Source organism: Protopterus annectens, chromosome 6.part0 (assembly GCF_019279795.1).
Source record: "Protopterus annectens isolate FY-2018-M chromosome 6.part0, PAN1.0, whole genome shotgun sequence".
Classification (NCBI taxonomy): domain Eukaryota; kingdom Metazoa; phylum Chordata; order Ceratodontiformes; family Protopteridae; genus Protopterus; species Protopterus annectens.
This window is the reverse complement of record NC_056737.1, coordinates 882,726,202-882,745,655: the sequence shown is the minus strand read 5'-3', so window position 1 is coordinate 882,745,655 and position 19,454 is coordinate 882,726,202. Positions and strand designations below refer to the sequence as shown.

The 19,454-nt window shown below is 39.7% G+C and overlaps 1 protein-coding gene across 3 annotated transcripts in view; it reads right to left on the bottom strand.

The window, feature by feature from the left end:
* Nucleotides 1–19,454, bottom strand: part of PPP2R5E (protein phosphatase 2 regulatory subunit B'epsilon) — a 2,371,886-nt gene that overhangs the window by 183,325 nt on the left and 2,169,107 nt on the right. For all 3 annotated transcript variants that reach the window (XM_044074552.1, XM_044074554.1, XM_044074553.1), the window contains exon 12: nt 11,768–11,895. In XM_044074552.1, coding sequence (XP_043930487.1) covers nt 11,768–11,895 — 128 coding nt within the window. The remainder of the gene's footprint in view (nt 1–11,767; nt 11,896–19,454) is intronic.

Here is a 19,454-nt window from a genome sequence, read left to right as displayed (position 1 = left end):
TAAAGAAAAAAATACTAATATGGAAAATAAAAATTGATGATATAGAGAAGGATGTGGTATAATAAGGTGATGAAACATTATTATTATTATGTACATCTATTGGAAAATTTACCAGAAGAAAGCCATTAAAGTACTGCATCACAGCAGTAGTGTGTTCAAGATTTCCTATGGAGACAGGTAATAAAGCAAGTTACCCATAAAAGGAAATATTCCATATACAGTAAAAAGAAAGTTTACAGTGCTCATTTTGAGAGGAGGAATAGACAACACAGCATGTTTTTTTTTGAAATGTGAGAGTGGTGAAACCCTACAAAAAGTTATGTGAAGAAAAAAATGTGAGAATATTAACAAAACAGATTTGAACAGAATCATGTACAGATGTTATTTATATATATATATATATATATATATATATATATATATATATATATATATATACACATGGATATAGACATATACACAATTACTTACCTTTGTCGAACAGTACTAATGTCAACGTGCATAACGTCAACACCAACTAACATTATGCGCATCGAGACACTACTACGCATACACTGAGCATCACAACAAAAGCCAAAAAAAAACACATTGTTTTTAAAAAGAGCTACTGTGCTACACCTCCTGCTAATTATATTACCTAACTCAAGAGATCACACAGTTCTAGGGGAAAAGGCAAATTCCCCAACCAAGAGAATTGTCCAATGTGCTACTTTTGTCAACAGGTGAGAGATGTATGCATGTGCATAGGTATGAATATTTAACTCCAAAATCACATAATAACATTAAAATTGGTAAAAAGGTACAACTTCCTTATCCCTGGGATTCCTCTATCTCATAGATTAAAACATTGCACAATCAATTAACATGTTAGTTGACAAAACCACATCTCTCAGTTCTGAATCAACAAACGTGTTCAGTGGAAAAGGAGAAAGTACAGTTGTGAAAAATCTTACTATAACTATAGACGTCCCTCTCTTCACTGTTGCAATATTGCTTACAATACGAATCTCGCCAAAGGGAGGCCCAAAGTCCGGCCAGTATACCAAACCCTCTAAGTTGCTAAGGGTACACCGTACATCACATGTATGCACCCCACGTACAGGATAGGGAATAAAGGTGACATTCCGCATGTACCATCCTCAGAACTGGCAGCCCCAGTCTAAGGATTAGAGAGGTAACAAGTGCATCCAGAAGGAAAAAGAACCAGGGGGATGAGGGAGGGAGTGAATACTACAACAGTGAAGAGTACATCCATTGTTATAGTAAGATTTTACACAACTGTACTATGTCCTTCTGTTTTACTGTTGTAGTATTCCTTACAACAGGGACAGTGCAAAAACTCAGGAAGAAGAGAGGGAGGAAGAAAGACCAGCACAGCCCTCTAGAAACCCATGAAGGATGGCACTACCAAAACTAGCTCTAGCCCTGGATATCACATCCAACTTACACTGCTTATTAAAAGTATGTACAGAAGGTCCAGGTAGCTGCCTGAAGAATATAAACCCTTGAAAAAAGCACCAGAAGAAGCCACAGCCCTAGTAGAATGAGCCTTAACTGAAGAAGGAAGGCTCTTACCATTGAAAAGAATAACAAGAAAATGGCTTTAGATATACAAGAAGAAATAGTTTGCTTGGAAACACCAAATCCTAAAGATCTAGGATGAAAGGAAATAAAAGATGATCAGATTTGCGAAAAGCTTTAGTATTATCTAAAAATCTGAGTTGTCTATGCACATCCAAAGTGTGCAAAATTTTCTCACTAGCATATTGTGGAGAAGGGAAAAAAGTGGGCAAATGAATAGATTGATTAAGAGACAACTCATTCACCACTTTACATATAAAAGAAGGATTAGTACAAGGGACACCCTGTCCTTATGGAAAACTAAAAAAGGAATAACAACCATCAAAGCTTGAAGCTCAGACACACGTCTGTCAGAAGTAAGGTCCAAGAGAAGAACAGTCTTCCAAGAACAATGCTGCAAGGAAGCTGAAGCTGCAGGCTCAAAAGGAGCCTGGGTCAATTTCTCCAAAACAAAATTAGGGTCCCAAGAAGGAAGGACAGGCTTCCTGGGAGGTCTAGTATGAAGGATGCCTTTACAAAACTGTTTAGCCTTAAATCTAGATGCAAATGGAGGTGCTAAAAGCAGACACAATCAGAAGTAGCTGACAAGTTGGCCTTAAAAGAAGAATAAGCCAACCCAGCACTGAGCAGTTCCACAGATAAGAGAGAACAAAATGAACATCCACAGAAAGTGGATCCAGGTTTTGAGAACTACATCAAACAGAAACATCTTCCATTTAGATATGTAGCATTTCCTAGTAGTGGGTTTCCAGGCCTAGTGCAGGATCCTAAGCATGTCCTCAGAAAAAAGGTGTCTATATGGAATAAAAATCCTATCACCCACAGTGTCAGTTGAAGAGTGGACAGGTGGGGATGGATGAGAGAGCCCTTGTCTTGTGTGAGTAGGTCCACCCTGTGAGGCAACTTGTAATGACTGTCCTTGACTAAATGTAGAAAATTAGGGAATTAATGGTGTCTGAGCCAAAAAGGAGTTGTCATCAAGATTTTGGGAGCATCCTGTTTTATCTTGAACAGGACTTTTGGAATGAGAGGAAGGGAAAGAAAAAGACAGGGCATCCACCAGGGCTCTCGCACAAAAAAAAGAGAAAGTCGTCCAGAGGGGGGAGGTTGAAAAAGAAGCCCTGTGTTGAGTGACAACTGTCAAATCCATCAATGAAATTCCAGTGTAAGGCATGGAAGACGGACTAAGAATTCTAAGGATGACAGTGCTGAAAACAAACTGACTTTAGAAACCACTGAAGTTTTCTCATGTAGAGCTTGGCCAGAGGGAGCACAGGAATGGCGGAGGCCATGAAACCTTGAGCTCTTAGAAATAAACTGGCTGTAATGGAGAACAGATGAAGAAAGGATTTAAAGAAGGCAATGAGAGATAAGGCCTTGGGAGGAGGCAGGGATGCCAGCATTGAAACAGTTTGGATCCTGAATCCCAGAAACACATGATTCTGTGAGGGAATCAGGAAGAAGTTTTGGAAATTTAGAGTGAACCTCAAGCTTTGCAGGACAGAAGTGGTAAAGTTAAGATCCTGCAGAAGAATTTCTGGAGAGGAGGCCTGAAAAAGGTGGTCATCTAGGGAGGAAAAGACCGGTAACTACCTTAGCCTACGAAAAGCAATCACAGGAGTGAAGCATTTGGTAAATACCTTTGGGGCAGTCGAGAGACAAAGGGCAATGCAGAGAACTGAAAATGCCAGGAAGCAACAGAGAAGAGTAAAAACTTCCTGAAAAGGGGATGAATAGGGATATGAAGATAAGCATCCTTGAGGTCCAGAGAAACTAGAAAAGCATGAGAAAGCAGCAGAATAAACAGTCTGAAGGGACAACATCCAAAAGGAAGGGACCTTCAAAAAGGTATTTAGGTGAGAGATATTCTGAATGGGTCTCCAAGTGCCATCTTTCCTGGGAATTTGGAACATTCCGGAATAAAGCCCCTTCCCCCTTTGAGAAACTGGTACTTCCTGAATAGTTCCCCGAGTCATGAGACCCTGAAGCACCTCTGGAAAAAGTCTAATTCTTCCTGAGAGGGCTGAGGAATGTCCATGAAAGGGGGAAGTGATTTCCAGACCATGTATTACCCTTGGCAAATGATGAAAAGAACCCAGGAATCTTGAGAAAACTGTAACAAGACAGGGAAAGAGGAATGTGGCTGAGAAGAACAGGATAGTTAGACAGCACTTGGTGTTTCAGGAAAAGGAGATTTCTGAGTTGGAGGAGTATGGGTAGCCTTAGCAGGGAAGCCTTTCTACCACCCTTCTTACCTTTGGGTGGAGGGAGAGACTGCCAGCTTATTAGGATACTTCCTTTGGAATTTAGTTACAGAAGAAAAAAATACATTTCAGATCTTGCAAGGCCTTACCCTTTTCCTGTAGGAACTTAAACAAATCTGCAGCAGCAGCACTAAACAAATGCTTATCTAGAGTAGCAACCATCAACTTAACCATACAATCAGGCAAAGGCTGAAGCAGAATCCAAGAATATATCATCAGCACAGGACCAAAAGCAGCAGCCCTAGCCGAAGCATCTGCTGCATCATAATTGTATTTTTAACAGAATGGCAAGACACCTGACAAGATGTCCCCAACAAGGAGAGGGCAGAAATCTTCCCTTAGAGTCAGGAAGGTCAGAAATAACCTGACAGGCCTGAGACAGAAGAGCCAAAATATATCTTGTCATATGGGTCTGATAACTGACAGCTGAGGTTTATAACTTCTTACTCAGTCCTTCCATAGTTCTGCTGTCTTTATCAGAAGAAAGCAAATTTGTAGGAAGCATCAACTTTTATGACTTGTCAGATGCCACATACACCAGAGATGGGTCAGCTGAGGGAACTTATAAAGGAATTTGCAATCATAAGGCACCTTATGAAGCCAATCAGCTTTTTTTGGGAGTGGTGGGCTGAGAATTAGAAGCCTGAGATAACAGTAGATATGGCATCCAACAAGGCAGCCAGGACAGGAGGAAAAGGAGAAGGTCTATCAGAGTTCATCTGCAGAAGTTCGTAATACCTTCTCTGAACCTCAAACACCTGGGCACAATTCCCTTTGAAAGATTCCATCATTTTAAAAATTGTGCCCCCAAGGGAAAGCTTCTCAAAAGGAGAGTCAGGACTAGTGGACTCCTCTTCCTCAGAACCATAGTCTAAGGAAGAAGGAATCTGGGAAGAATAGGCAAGGGATTCCCCCTTCTCCACCTAGAAATCTTGTTCCCTAGGCCTCTTAAGAGGAGTAGAATACCAAGAGGGAGCTGAAACAAACTCATTGAGAAGCTTCTAATATATAAGGACATTGTAGATCAATATGTATGTACACCCTTAAGAATCTTTCTAGGGGCTTGTACAAGTGCATAAATACTGAGAATGTGAGAGCCCGACTGCCATTTTGTAGTAAGCTGTCAAGATGCAAGCATGTATATGTCTGTAGAGTCTGTCAGTTAATCAGTTTGTTTACATTTTGTCCTGCTGCTACCCATCCTGATGTGTTTCTGTGTAATAAAGCATGCAAACGAACTACCCTGCCTGTTTGTCTTTAACGGGAAACAAGATGAGCGACATGATGTCAGAAGTGGGATCCAGAAATCCAGACTTAGAACCAAGAAGGCACTCAGTTAAAGGTGAAGGAATATATAAGAATGGATTCATCCCCACTGCATGTTTGATTTGCAAAAACAGGTCAAACGTATTTCAGGTATCAAAGATTACTTAAATGATTTATTTGCAAAGTACAAACTGAAACACTTCAAACACTCTAACAAATTTCTAAGTACAAGAAATGTCCGAAACTTCAATATATTGATAAATATCTGAACTGCGGAAAATGTTTGAAAAAAGTCCAAATCGCATAAAATGAATAAAATAAGGAACACAACCACTTTTTTTTTCAAAGCAGCTTATACCACATACTTTTTTTGCATTGATTAAAGCTATTCAAGATATCTGAAGTATGCAGAGAGTTCACATGAATGTGCATTATTACAGTACAGTTATTTTGCAAAATACAGCCATTTCAAAGCATATTTCGTTAAGTACAGTATGGTGAAGAATTTATTGTGCATTTGAATGTTATTATACATACTGGCTGTGTGCAGGTTTGTACATAATTACGAGGCCATTTTTAGTGCGAGTATAATTTGTTGCCATGGCTGATGGATTTCAAAAGCCTGGTCCACTTGTCTTTGATAATAATATTGCAGAGAACTGGAGAGTGTTTGAGCAACAGTATGATATTTTCATACAAGCTGCATTTTCTGATAAAGATGCCCATACAAAGGCATTGATTCTACTTAATTTAGCTGGTTCAGAAGCCATAGAAAGAGAACATTCATTTCTCTATGTATCTGCTGTGTTTGCAAGGGGGGGGGGGGCTTTATATAATTGTACTGGCTGAGTCAAAGGAAGATCCCAAGTGCTTAAAATGTAAATTTAGAGAAATGTGCAACTCCCAAACAGATATTACAATGGATAGGCACTTGTTTTACACACGAGAGGAAAAGCCTGGGGAAACGATTACTGCATATATAACTGACTTAAGAAACAAGGATAAAACTTGCACATTTTGGTATTTAAGGGATGAGTTGATAAAAGACATATTTGTGTGTGGTATTAAAGATGATGCTGTGAGAAAGATTTTGCTTTGTGACAGTGATTTAACTTTGAATAAGGCCACTGAGCTTTGTCAGCTATATTAGCTTTCAGAAAAGCACACAAACATGCTTACAAATAAGAAATGCTTGCTTCCAGCATCTTCTAATACTCATTTTGCTAGTATGAAGCACATGGTTTAAAGAAACAGGCCCAAGCACATGGCAGCAACTGTAAACCCTGCAACAGTCACAGGGAAAGCCCGTATGTTTCTGGCAAATTCCAGAGTAAGCACAGTATCAGTGAAGCACGATGGTGAGCCAGCAAACTCAAAACAATGTGCCTTTACCCAGTTTCATAGTCCGTTGTTGTAACTGTGGTGCAAATCATGATCCCAGAAGAGAAAATTACTTAGCTTTTGGCCAACAATGCCACAAATGCAATGAGTGGAATAATTTCAAAAGGTTTTGTAAATCAAATAAGGAGCATTCTTTTATTAAAAGAGAACATTCAAACAGACAAGTTGATCAATTAGAAAGCTGTGACCCTACTTTTTATGTTGATGGTGTATCGGTGCTTAATGAAACAGTCAATGCACTAGATTTATGGGCAAAGAATGAAGTATTTTTTACTGTTCGGATAAATGTAAAACCCACAGAGCTCAAAGCTGACAGGTTCAAAGTGCACTGTTATGTCTGCAGAAACATTTGCTAGAGTATGTGCCAATGAGAAGCTTGATTTGGCAAAGTGTGCAAAACTTGTTGCTCATGGAGGTGAAGTCATTCAAACTGAAGGTTCGGTAGTGTTTTCATGTTGCTCTGCTTGGAACAGCTATTACTTGCAATTTTACGTGGTCAAAATGCACACACAATCATTATTGGGCCTCAGAGAGAGTTTGAAAATGGGACTACTTTCATTTAATAAAGAAGTCCATCATGCAAGCTTGAAAGAGCACTATTCTAATTTCAGCCAGTCTATTTTTTTTCTACCTATGCTGATCTTTTTGAAGACAAACTAGGCAAACTCCCACATGTGTACTCCATGAAGTTAGATCCTGAAGTCAGTCTAGTTGTCAGACCAGCCTGAAAAGTTCCATTAGCTATGCAGAACAGAGTCAAAGCCGAGCTAGATAAAATGGTGCAGTAAGGTGTAATCTGTCCAGTTGCAGAACCAACTGAACAGGTATCCTCTATGGTAGTTGCTCATAAGAAAAGCTCAGATGCTATCAGAATATGTACTGATCCACAAGATTTGAACAAAACATTGAAAAGACCTCGTCATCCAATGCGTACAGTCAAACAAGTTGCTGCTCTTATGCCAAATGCCACAGTTTTTCTGTCTTAGATGCAGAGCTCATTTTGGCAAATTTTGCTTGACTGAAAATCTTCATTGATAACTACTTTCAATATTCCTTTTGGCTAGTACAGATTTTTGAGAATGCCATTTGAGATGAATTCTGCCAGTGAGGTCTTCCAGCATGCAATGCAGCAAATTTTTTCTGGGTATCCGTGTATTACTACAGTAGATGATATTCTAGTAGGAGAGAATAGTGAAGCTGAGCATGACAGAAACCTCAAGAAAGTTCTGGAAAGAGCATGTGAAGTGAATCTTAAGCTGAATCTTCAGAAGTGCAAGTTCAGGCTACAAGAAGCTACTTATGTTGGTCATTTATTTACCAGCTCAGGCTTACAACCAGATCCTTCAAAGCAAACATCAGTTCTTGAGATGCCAGGTCCAGACAATGGTCAAATTTTACAATGTTTTCTTGGCATGGTTAACTATCTAGGCAAGTTCATTCCAGACTTGAGCCAACTTTCTGCACCGCTTAGAGAGCTGACATCCAAAGGTGTATCTTGATCATGGTTAGGCCACCACCAGAGAGAATTTGATGTCCAGAAATGGGTTCCGGCATGTAGCTCGCAAGACATTTCCCTGCAAACTATATCGCCGAAACCAAATGGCTGCAGCAGCACTTTGCCACAGAGAAATACGGCTGAATAGCATAGCTGCTGCAGCTGTAACCTATGCACATAATTATTACAACTGCTGGCGATCCTTACAGACAGCTGCCCGGCTGTATTCTAGCAGGGACAGCCGTACTAGATGTGTACCACATTCTATATTCTCATGTAAGGAATGCATTTATTTTATTATTTATTTTATTGTCAGACATGAATGGCCTGCAGGATTTTCCTTGCAGATAAGTGGGTCTTTGTTGCCAATTTTTTGAAGTAAGAAGTCAGTTGCTTTTGTTTTTCTGGCATGAGACAAGCCATCTGGGCAGTTGTATTTAAGCTTGCACCCAGGAATATTATCTCTTGAGAGGGCATTAGTTTTGATTTATTTTCGTTTACTGTGTACCCTAGGCCAATTAGTAATCTTTTTACAAACGCCAGATGCTTTAGAAGAATGTCTTTGTTCTCTGCTTGAATAAGGCAGTCGTCCAAGTAGGGATATATTTGAATTCCTCTTTGTCTGCAAAACGCAATTACTGGTGCCAGGCATTTTGTGAAGACCCTGGGCACAGTAGATAAGCCAAAGGGCAGTGCAGAGAATTGGTAGTCCATTGAGCCAGCTATGAATCTGAGGTATCTTCTGCAAGATTGTCTGATTGGGACATGCAGGTATGCCTCTTTTAGGTCCAAAGTTACGAGCCAAGCCTTCTTGCCCAGCATGGAGAGTAGCTGCTGTAGAGTCAACATCCTGAATTTTGGAACTTCCAGAAACGTATTTAGTATAGACAGGTCCAATATTGGTCTCCAGGTTTTGTCCTTTCTGGGCACTAAGAAAAGTTTGGAGTAAAATCCTTGCCCCTGCTCTTGTTGTGGTACTTGTTGAATGGCCCTCATGTCCATGAAGGCTGTAATTTGCTTTTGTGCCTCTGCCCATTGATTGTGTGGCAGGTCTGGCATACCTTTTGACCTTGGTAGGGTGTGAAAAATGGAACCTGTAAGCCTTGGGACACTATGTTCATGGCCCATTTGTCTTTGGTAACCATTTGCCAATTTGATGAAAAAAGTGCTAGTTTTCCCCTTAAGGGGGCTGCCAAAAGAAAAGTGCTTGGATCTGGCAGAGGAAAATTCATTGGGACTGTTTCCTGTAAGGTTGTGATTTGTCTTCTCCGCGTTTGGAGGTAAGAGCACCCCGTTGTTTAGGCCTGTATGAGCCTTGGGGCTGAGATCTGCCTCTTTGTGGTCTGTCTGACAATGGAAAGGACCAATTTTTAGAAGGCCAGTTCCTGCTAAATCTGGGTGGCTGTACCTGTAAGAAATCCTTCACTGTCTGCATGGATTTTGCTTTATCCTCCATTTTTTTCAACACCTCTTCTGCTTTAGTACCAAACAAAGTATCATGCTGTAAAGGAGCATCTAATAATTTTGCTTTAACATGATCAGGCAGATTCTGTTCCTTTAACCAAGCATGCCTTCTAATAACAGAACCTGCAACAGCGGCCCTGCAAGAGGCCTCCAGTGAATCATAACCACATTGCAAAGTATGCTTTCCCACTTGTTCAGCTCCATGCAATAAAAAAGAAGTTATGTACTCACCATAACGTTCCATCTGAGTAGGTACTTCATTTGTCTGCAACCTGTGGGTATCGGATCCGACTTCGGATCCGAGCCGGCAGCTTACCAAGCTCCAAGATCCGAGCTCCTAGCTCCTCCCCCTACCCATAACCCTCTGCTACCAATCACATTACCTCAGATCGTTTTTTTGCCTTACCAACCTGTAAACATGAAATATCAACTGCAAAGGTGATCAGAAAATCCCGAAAGGTTCGGGGGATGGCAGGGGGGGGGGTCGGTTGTACAGCATATCCTTAGCAACCAAAAGGCTTTGGTATACTGGCCAGACATTGGGCTACCCTTGGCTGGGGATCCCTACTGTAAGGAATACTGCAACAGCGAAATGGAAGGACATCCATAGTAACACATGTACGCACATCACACAAGCATATACACACTTAAACATACATTGATGTACTACTAAAACTATAAATATATATACATAAAATCTAATACAATATACCTTGATTATTATTAAAACTTGGCACAAACAGCTGTATAACAAAAAGAAAAAAAATACTAGAAAAAAAAAAATTTCAGAAGACTACCATAAGAACCAGAAAAGAACATCCTTTTTTTTTTGCAACTTTTTACCCAAAGTGTCTGCCAACTATCAGATTCTCTCTCAGTCTATTGGCCCATTCATTTCCCTCAGCAGAAGAGAGCTGACAAAGAGGAGTCCATTCATCCAACCAGCCATCAGGGATGTCTGAAGATTTTCTCCATGTTTTTCTACCCAGCTCTAACTCACATGCACCTAAATGAGGCATGGAGAAGGGCTGTCCCTCACTCCTGCAAGGGATGTTCCCTCCCATCAGTCCTGTCCCTCCCTGTGGAATGACCAATGATCTACCCGTCTCTCTGATCTCCACCAAGGAGACTGTGCTGCCTTCTGTGCCTCTGAGTGTAAGCAACTCCCCCTCACAGAGAGGCCCAGTAGGTTATGACCCTTTACTCCTGCCTGGCTCCTTCAGTGCTAAGGCTGCTAATGAAATTTCAGCTCCCTGAGTTGCAGACTGGTTTCCACTGCTCTTTGCTCCATGGAGCTGGGCAGAAATGTGTTGCTGTTGCTTACTGAATGACAGCTGAAGTGACTTAAAAGTCATGAAAATTTCTGACATAGACTTGATTTAAACACTGGAATTGTTAGACAACAATGAGTCAATATCCAGATCAGTCAGCCAAAAAAAATTGCACAAGAAACAGAGAAGTTGTAAATGAAAATGATAGTAATGTGTGATTAGTATGATCAGAAAAACAAGACAAAGCAAAATGAAGTACACAAAACAGTATTATAAATAAAAATGGTACAAATGACTTCCTGTCATTATAACATAGAACAATTGGCAATAATAAAATATTTATTATTTGGCTTGAATTGTAATTCAAGACCCTGAAAGGAAGAACACAAGGATAAATTATATAAAATTTATAACTGAAGAATCCCTATAAAGCTGTAAAGCAATGAGGTCAAATTAAAGAAATAATGCATTGATTATTTTACTTTTCAATTTGACTGATTCCCCCTCTCATTTTTTTTTAGATTTGCATGTTTATAAAGCTGGAATTTCTCTTTTTACCAAGATTTATAAGAAAGAAGTTCAAAGTAATGCTTACTTTAACTACAACAGCATGAATTCTAAAGCTCTAAAAAGAAATACAGTAAAAATATTAATTTGCCAGAATGAGTTGCTTGACCAACAAGACATACCTTTTCTTAGAGGCAACTACAAATTTTAGCAAATAAAATTTATTTTAGAGGGTACCCAATAATTTGGTACAGGAAGGTTTTGATGAAGTGAACAGGGATAGGCATAGCAAGTTAAAACCCTGTAGGCTTACTGTTTCAAATTGTTTTAATAGGGTTAACAGCCAGCCAGATAACCAGAAATTATAACATGACTATGCTTCTTAGACATTTGGTCGATGAAAATATTATTAGGAGCATCACTCAATACAACCATTTAACAACTTTTTGTAAGCTTAAATAAAAAGTATGAAGAGCAGGCTAATTTTTTAAACAATCTTATCAAGAAAAAGTACTTACGGATTCCAGTGTTCTTTGGAAATCCTATAAAGACTGGAAAACATGATGGGTAGAATAACATTGGAGTTCTCCTCTATCAAACTCATTATGTACTCATTGTTCCAGTAATATAATGCTCTTTCAGCCACCTTCAAGAAACAAACAGATACATGCAAACTTAGTTAGCTTACAAAATAAGCTACAATCACTTCAGACCCATGAGGCTACATTTTTTTCTCAAATATCCTAACTGTAGAACATTCACCCTTGTCACGTTTAAAAAAGGCTGACAACGGTGTACATGATACTACTTACTACCTCTTACAGATACGAGCTTGGAAAGATGAAACATAAGTGATCTGAATAAAATATATATATTGAAAGTTTGACTCTCTTACGCACACTAGCTATTGTCTTGTAAGCACAGTTGTGCAAGTTCCCATATCAGTAGATGTTTGAATTCCTTACTACTGCAGTAGCCTTTAGGCTATTCAAGTTGTCTCTTGCCCAGAAACAACCAACAGCCTGCTTCCAAAACCTCTGGCTCCCTCACACACTTGGCTACTGATTAGTTAACCTTGAGGAGAGAATCAGCAGCTGAGTGAAAAATCTTCAGGGTGTTCTTGCCTAAAAATTAAGTAGCAGCATACTCATCCTGAGCTAAAACAACAAAAAGCCGCCAAATTATTTTCCAACAGTAACTATATATAACACTTGGGGGGTGGTTGACGGGTATGCCTACTGCAGCAGTGAGGAATTCAAACATTTACTGTCAAGGGTAAGTGCAACTTACATAACGATACTAGGTTTGTCATTCCCACTACTACAGTAGCTTTTATGCTATATCACTTGATTACCAAAGACTATCCAACCTGGGAGTAGGAGGAAGGTTATGGATCCATTATGGATCCAGGAGACCCTGGAGAATAGTCCTAGGAAAGCCGGTCCTGGATCTGGAAAAATAATCCAGTTTGTAATGCCCTATAAAGGTATGTACAGAGGACCATGTTACTCCCTCTAGAATGCTTCTAGAGTCTACCATTTCCAATATGCTATCGAAAATGACGAGGCTCTCAGTGTGTGCTGTGATAATGACGACACTTGGAAACAACTACTAGTAACACAAAAAAAAGGCAACACGGTATTGCGAAGGGTCCTGTTTATTCAAACTGGTTAAAAACAACAAACCATAAAATAGTATGTACTAAGCGCTTTCACCCATGACCATTGTGGGCATCTTCAGAGTACAATTGTCATAAAAACTTGCATCTTGATATACACACTAAGAACACAATGCCCTAATGTTGTAACCGATGACTGACTTCCATTAATCTAGTGTAATTAGAAAAAACTTATTCTAAGTTAACATAGAATAAAATAAAATACAACAGCAAGACAATATAACCTATATACATTAACAGCTAACCTATACTGTATAAAAAAATTGTATAATATTCAGATATTGTGTCACAATAAATACAATGTTTTGAAAACTTATGAATGTTTACAAAAATTAATGTAGTAAAACACGGTTAACCATTAGAGATGAAGCACATATATGTATGTATATCAGCATAAAGCAAAACCTAAAAATGTGACTAAAAACTTTTCTAATGTCCAGTTAATCATATGCAGTATGATTTGTGTTTTAATATGCTTGAAATGGAAATGTGGTCATTAAAAATAAGAACCAAACACAGTCGAATTAGGCACCTTTCGTCTTTACCACATCAGAAAGACTTCTTCAGATACATTGACTTTGACATCCCCCCCACTTAAATACCTCACTAATCTATCACATGACAATCATAAATTAAATAACTTGGGTACTGTATTGAAATGGAAAATGGTTTAAAGTGTACTGAGGAAGACCGAAAGAAAAGTTTTAAAGTTGGGAGGTTACACCTGAATTAAGTGATTATGTCATGTGATCGATTAATGAGGTATTTAAGTGGGGGGGAGTGTCAAAGTCGATGTATCTGAAAAAGTCTTTCTGATGTGGTAAAGATGAAAGGCACCTAATTCGACTGTGTTTGGTTTTTCCTTTATGGTGAATAAATCAGTTGGCATTTTTACGAACTACGTGATTTGTGATTACTACAAAACATACTGTCTGGATTGTGGTAGCAGTCATCATTTGTATGCTTCATAGTTTGCATGTTTCTGAAGTTTGACCAGAGAAAGAAGACTTCTACTGATCAATGCACTGGCTAGCACTCTGTGTCTGGCTCCAGGAGAAGGAGAAAATTCTCTGGTAGTAGGGCCCAGCAAGGGCTTCCATGGCAGGAAATCCCATCAGTTATTACTACAATAGTGAAACATGAACATCCAAGGTTGGCTGGGACAAAAAGGAGTCACCATGACTATTTTTGAGTCTCCTTCTGAATCTTCAGAATCACCCTGGATATAAGTGGAAAGGGTCGACACGCATAAAGGAACATTTCCATCCAAGAAAATGAAAAAGCACCTGTTTTCCAGGCATGTTTGCAGAGTCCCAGAGCAGAATCTGTTGAGTTGTCTGTTTTGAAAGAAGGCAAACAGATTTACTTGAGGTGTTCCCCACAACTAGATCAATTCTTGGAAGACCCAACCACTGAATTTCCATTTGTGAGGGTCTATCCTGGTACTGTTCTGCTCGTCTGCCACTATGTTTTGCTCTGAATGAATGTAAGATGCTTGGAGAGTTAAACAGTGCTGAATAGCTAAGTCCGAAGTGATCATAGCTGGCATACACAGACCCTTTACTTGATGATGTACTACATTCACTGTCATGTTGTCTTTATTCACCTGTTGAAGTTGTGGTAACTATAAATGATAAAGATACTTTAAGGCATGGATCACAGCCAAAATCTCTTGTATATTTATATGCTTTGGTCTGTCTGAAAAATTCCACAGGCCTTGTACCTTGACCTGCAAGGTAACTGCCTCCCACCAAAAAAAGAATCTGAGGTGCCTGCAGTTACAGACTGACTCAGAGGTTGAGGAGAAAGGGGAGACCTGTATTTGTAGTGTACACCAGAGCAGTTGTTTTTTTTTTTTTTTTTTTTCAGAGCAAAAGATTGGCATCTGAAAATCCTGAGGATGCAAGTATTGGGTCCAGGTGTCTTTTAGATGCCACTGAATCTCTCTCATGCTGAATCTCTCTCATGTGTTACCTGGTGACAGAAATCATGAAAATCATAGAAGCCATGAATCCCAGAATTCTAAGAAAGTCTCTGGATGAAGTCTTGAGTCTCAGCTGAGAAGCTCAGGAAGGTTTCCAGGTAAAAATCCACCTTGCCCTTCATCAAAAAGCCCGTCTGCTGCAGAACATCTATAAGACATCCTAGAAAGAAAATCCCATGTGAAGAGATCAAGGAGGATTTCTGAATGTTTACCTGGAATTCAACATTGATCATAAGAGATGAAATCCATGTTAAGGGCTCTAACATCTGGGAGAAGACTCTACAAAGATAATGAATTTGTCTAAAGGAAAATGGGAGTGCCATTCAGTCTGCAGTGAGCTATGACTGGAGCAAGACACACTGTAAACACCTCAGAATCAGTAGATAACCCAAAGGATAATACACAGAACTAACATTGTGACCCAGACCAAGAAAATCTAAGAAATTTCCTGAAGCCTTTGGCTATTGGAATGTGATGGTATGCATCTTGTAGGTCCAATGTTACTATAAAAATTCCCTGAGGGATGACACGTAACAGACTCTGAAAGGTCAACATCTTGAATTTTGTAACTTCCACATACAGTTATATGAAGGAAAAATCTAGGACTGATCTCCAAGAAGACACTTTCTTTGGTACCAGAAGCATTCTGGACAGTAGTGTAGCTAGAATGGGAGTGAGAGAGGCAACTACCTCAGGGACAAAGTGTTGGGGGAGGTGTGTGATCAGCTAATCCTGAACTGCCTTTAACGCAATACCAGCATTTAAAAGCAGGTATTGCATTTGTGGTCAAACCTGTGCACTATAGTGCTCTGTGTATGGCCTAAATTATATCACCTGCTCGCTACATTACACTCAGCAGTTTGCTACAGTTCAAAAAAATACACATATATGTATTTTTAACTACAACCTAAGCACTGTAGATCTCCATACAAGCAGGGTATAAACTTGAACAGCTGTTTCCTACATCTTTAGCAAATATCCTGCTAAAAAAATCTTTTTAAACTAAAACATGAGCACTGTAGAGCTCTGTGAAGGCAGGGTATAAACTGCAGAAACTTTTATTCCTACGTTTATAGCAAACAGTTTGCTACAGTTTAAAAGAAGAAATTACTTTTTTAAATAAAATATTTATTTACATTTTTCGACTGGACATAAGTCCTTTTTCAGCGGAGGCCAGGGGAGAAAAGCTCCACAGAAAGACATGGTAGATTGGAAAACAATAACAATAAAGGTATGTATACAGTAGAAGTGATCATGACATGGAGTAATACAGGAGCAAAATCTGTACAACTGAATAGTAAGCTCTAATTACAAAAATGAGAAATAAGAAGTAAAACACAGTGCTACAAATTTTCTAGACAGTGACTGGATAACAATAATAGACTAAAAGATAACTAAATCCTGGAAGGATTAACAAGCAGTGAGTAATTTTCAGTTCAGTTTTATAGATATAGAGAGGATACTCTAAGTCTGGGAAAGGAGAGAAGGGTTGGGGGGGTTATTAGTTGGGGTTTGGACAAGGACAAAGCCAGTGAGAAATTAGGGGAGATTTAAGTGCAGTCTTGAAAAGACTGCAGGAAGGAAGGGTAGTTATGGCAATGGGAAGCTTGTTCCAGAGCTTGGATATAGCGCAGGAAAAAAGTGCTTCACCTGCTGAGTTTTTAGCTTTGGTGACCTGGAGTAGATTTTTGTTGCAGGAGCATAGTGGTCTACAGGAGTGGTAGGGTTTGAGAATTGTATGGAGCGATGGGATACGGAAAGGGTGGTTTACTAGTTTATGAGCAAAGGTGAGTTGAGTTTGGTGTAGGAGTTGTGGGATTTCAAGCCAGTCAAGGTTTCTAAGGGAGACACAGTAGTGAATGTGGTAGGAGGCACCAGCGGTAAATTTTGCAATTTTATTGTAGTAGGCTTCAAGTTTGTGTAGGTCTGACTGTCTAAGATTAGTAAGTATGGCTGATGCATAGAGTAGGGTGGAGATTAGTTGGGAATTGGCGACAGAGATTCTTGCTGGTTTGGTGAGGTACTGGTGTTGAAGGAAGGTTAAGGGCAGGTCACAGAAAGACGACCTGAATGGTTGGAGTGGGGGAACATGTCATGTATCTGGGCCCCTGGTTGGTGTGCCAGTAGAACATTCAATGGAAGAGCTGGGGGGAGTGGATCTAACTATAGTAAGCTAATCACCTGAAGTCCAGTGATTGGCTTATTATAGTGCAGAGCCCTTTTTTTTTGGTCTCTTGGAGAGCTGGGGGGGGGGGGCATTGTTTCATAGTACCTGCCCAAGGGCACTGGCTGAACCACTTCTGATTCTAGAATAGAAACCTTTGCCCCTTTGTTTTAATGTCACTGGTTCTATGACTCAGATGGTGAGCAAGTGCTGGAGAAAATGAGGAAATGTTTTTGTCTGGATTGTTAAGATTCATTGGGTGGGAACAAATTCTCATAAAAGGAGGTTTCTGTATCCAGTACCAACTGTATCGCTCCTGAACCACCTTTAACATCTACTAGTCTGTCACCACCTGCTGCCAAAGGGGAATGTACAGAGAGACAGTAGATAGTCATTCTTAAGTTGTGACTGTCTCTTTTTTGGAAAGGATCCTTGTTTATTTTTTTCCCTCCGGCCATCTCTTTCTGTTTCTCTGTTTGGCCTAAGAAGGCAAGGATTGCTTTGTTCTGTTTCTTAGGCATGAAAGAGGATCTCAGAGATTTGTAAGGGGATCCTGAAAAATCTTAGAAACCTCTCTGAATTAATTTCCCTCTCACATGAAACATTTGATGACCTGAGTAGCAGATGGACCCAATAAAGCCTCCTTAACTAAAGCTGAATTCAAACTTTTAGATACTTCCTCATCAGGAAGAGCTTGATTTTATATCCACACATACCTTCTCAAAACAGCAGCAGAAGCTGAGGCCCTATAGACATAGTATCTACACAGTCATACATGCCTCTAAGAGCATGTTTAGATATTTGGGAAATGTTGGAAACAACAGAATTGAGATAGGCACTACCTTTGGGGGCAGAGTAATATTTACATGTCTCAAACTGTCAATACTAAAAAGCACAAACTTTAACAAAATAGTCCATTTCTTAAGAATTTTATTATGTCAAAGTGTAAGGAAATAAATCTCGTACCAAATCTGTACAAAATCTCGTTTAGATGATGCCAGGAGCCTGTTCTATGCTGTAGATGTTGATATTGTCTGGCCTGAGGTGGGAAAAAAAGAAGTTATGTCTTACCATAATGTTCCATCTGTATTGTTGATCCTCGTTCAGTCATTATGCATGGGAATCGGTTCCGACCTCTGAACTGAGCCGACCATTTTCCAAGCTCGTGTCAGCTTCAAACTCTCGAGCTAAACTCTTACCCATAATCCCCCTCTCCCTGTTACCTCAGACTGAGTTTGCAAGTCAAAAGAAGGTAGAGGCTACCTCTGGTCAAATAACCTAAGAGAACCGGATGGTGAGATCCACTAGAAGCCACAGGAGGGGGAAGGATGGAGTATCGTAATGAGTGAACGAGGATCAACAATACAGATGGAACGTTAAGGTAAGACATAACTTCTTTATCTGATCTTGTTAATCCTCGTTCATTCCTTACGCATGGGACAGAGTCCCCAGCTACCTCTATACCTGGGAGGCTCTCATGGAAGGACATTCCTGAGCACCACAGAACCGAAAGATGCTCTTCCCCTGGAGGCCAAATCCAATTTTTAATGATTGATGAAGGTATGAGGCGTAGCCTAAGTTGCAGATGCACAGATGTCGTGTAAAGAAGCTCTGGCATGGACGGCAGCAGAAGTTGCCACCGACCTTGTTGAATGAGCTTTCATGGTAGTAGGCAACGAGATATTACGTTGTGTAGAAGGTCACACAGTCCTTCAACCATCTAGCTAATGTGACCTTAGCAACAGCAGATCCTAATCTAGGTCCAGAAAAGGCCAAAAATAACTGGTCAGATTTACGAAAGGGGTTAGCCCTGTTTAAGTAAAAATGGATTTGCCTGTGGATATCTAGGGTATGTAGGCAATACTCTCCTCTGCTTGAATGATTGGGAAAGAAAACTGGCAATTCAATGGCTTGATTAATGGACATTTCAGAGATCACTTTAGGCAGAAAAGATGGATTATTTCTCAGACACACTCTATTCTCTATGAAAAATCAAGTATGGACTCTTGATACATAAAGCTTGAAGCTCAGAATTACGTCTGGCAGAAGTAATGGCAACCAAAAACAAGGTTTTCCATGACAAATACTTGAGGTCACAAGAAGAGGCTGGTTCGAAAGGTGACATTGTCAGAGCTTGTAGAACTAATGATAAATCCCATGGTCGAATAGGTTCTCTAAAAGGTGGTTTCAAATGATTCACACCTTTTATGAAGGTCTTGCACAATGTATGGGACATGAGAGAGGAATCTTGGACACCCTCATGAAAATTAGAAATTGCAGTCAAATGAACTCTAATGGTAGAGGCCGATAGACCCGATTGAAAAAGGTCGGCCAGACAGTCCAGTATTATTGACACTGGTGCTAAAAAAAGGTCTACTT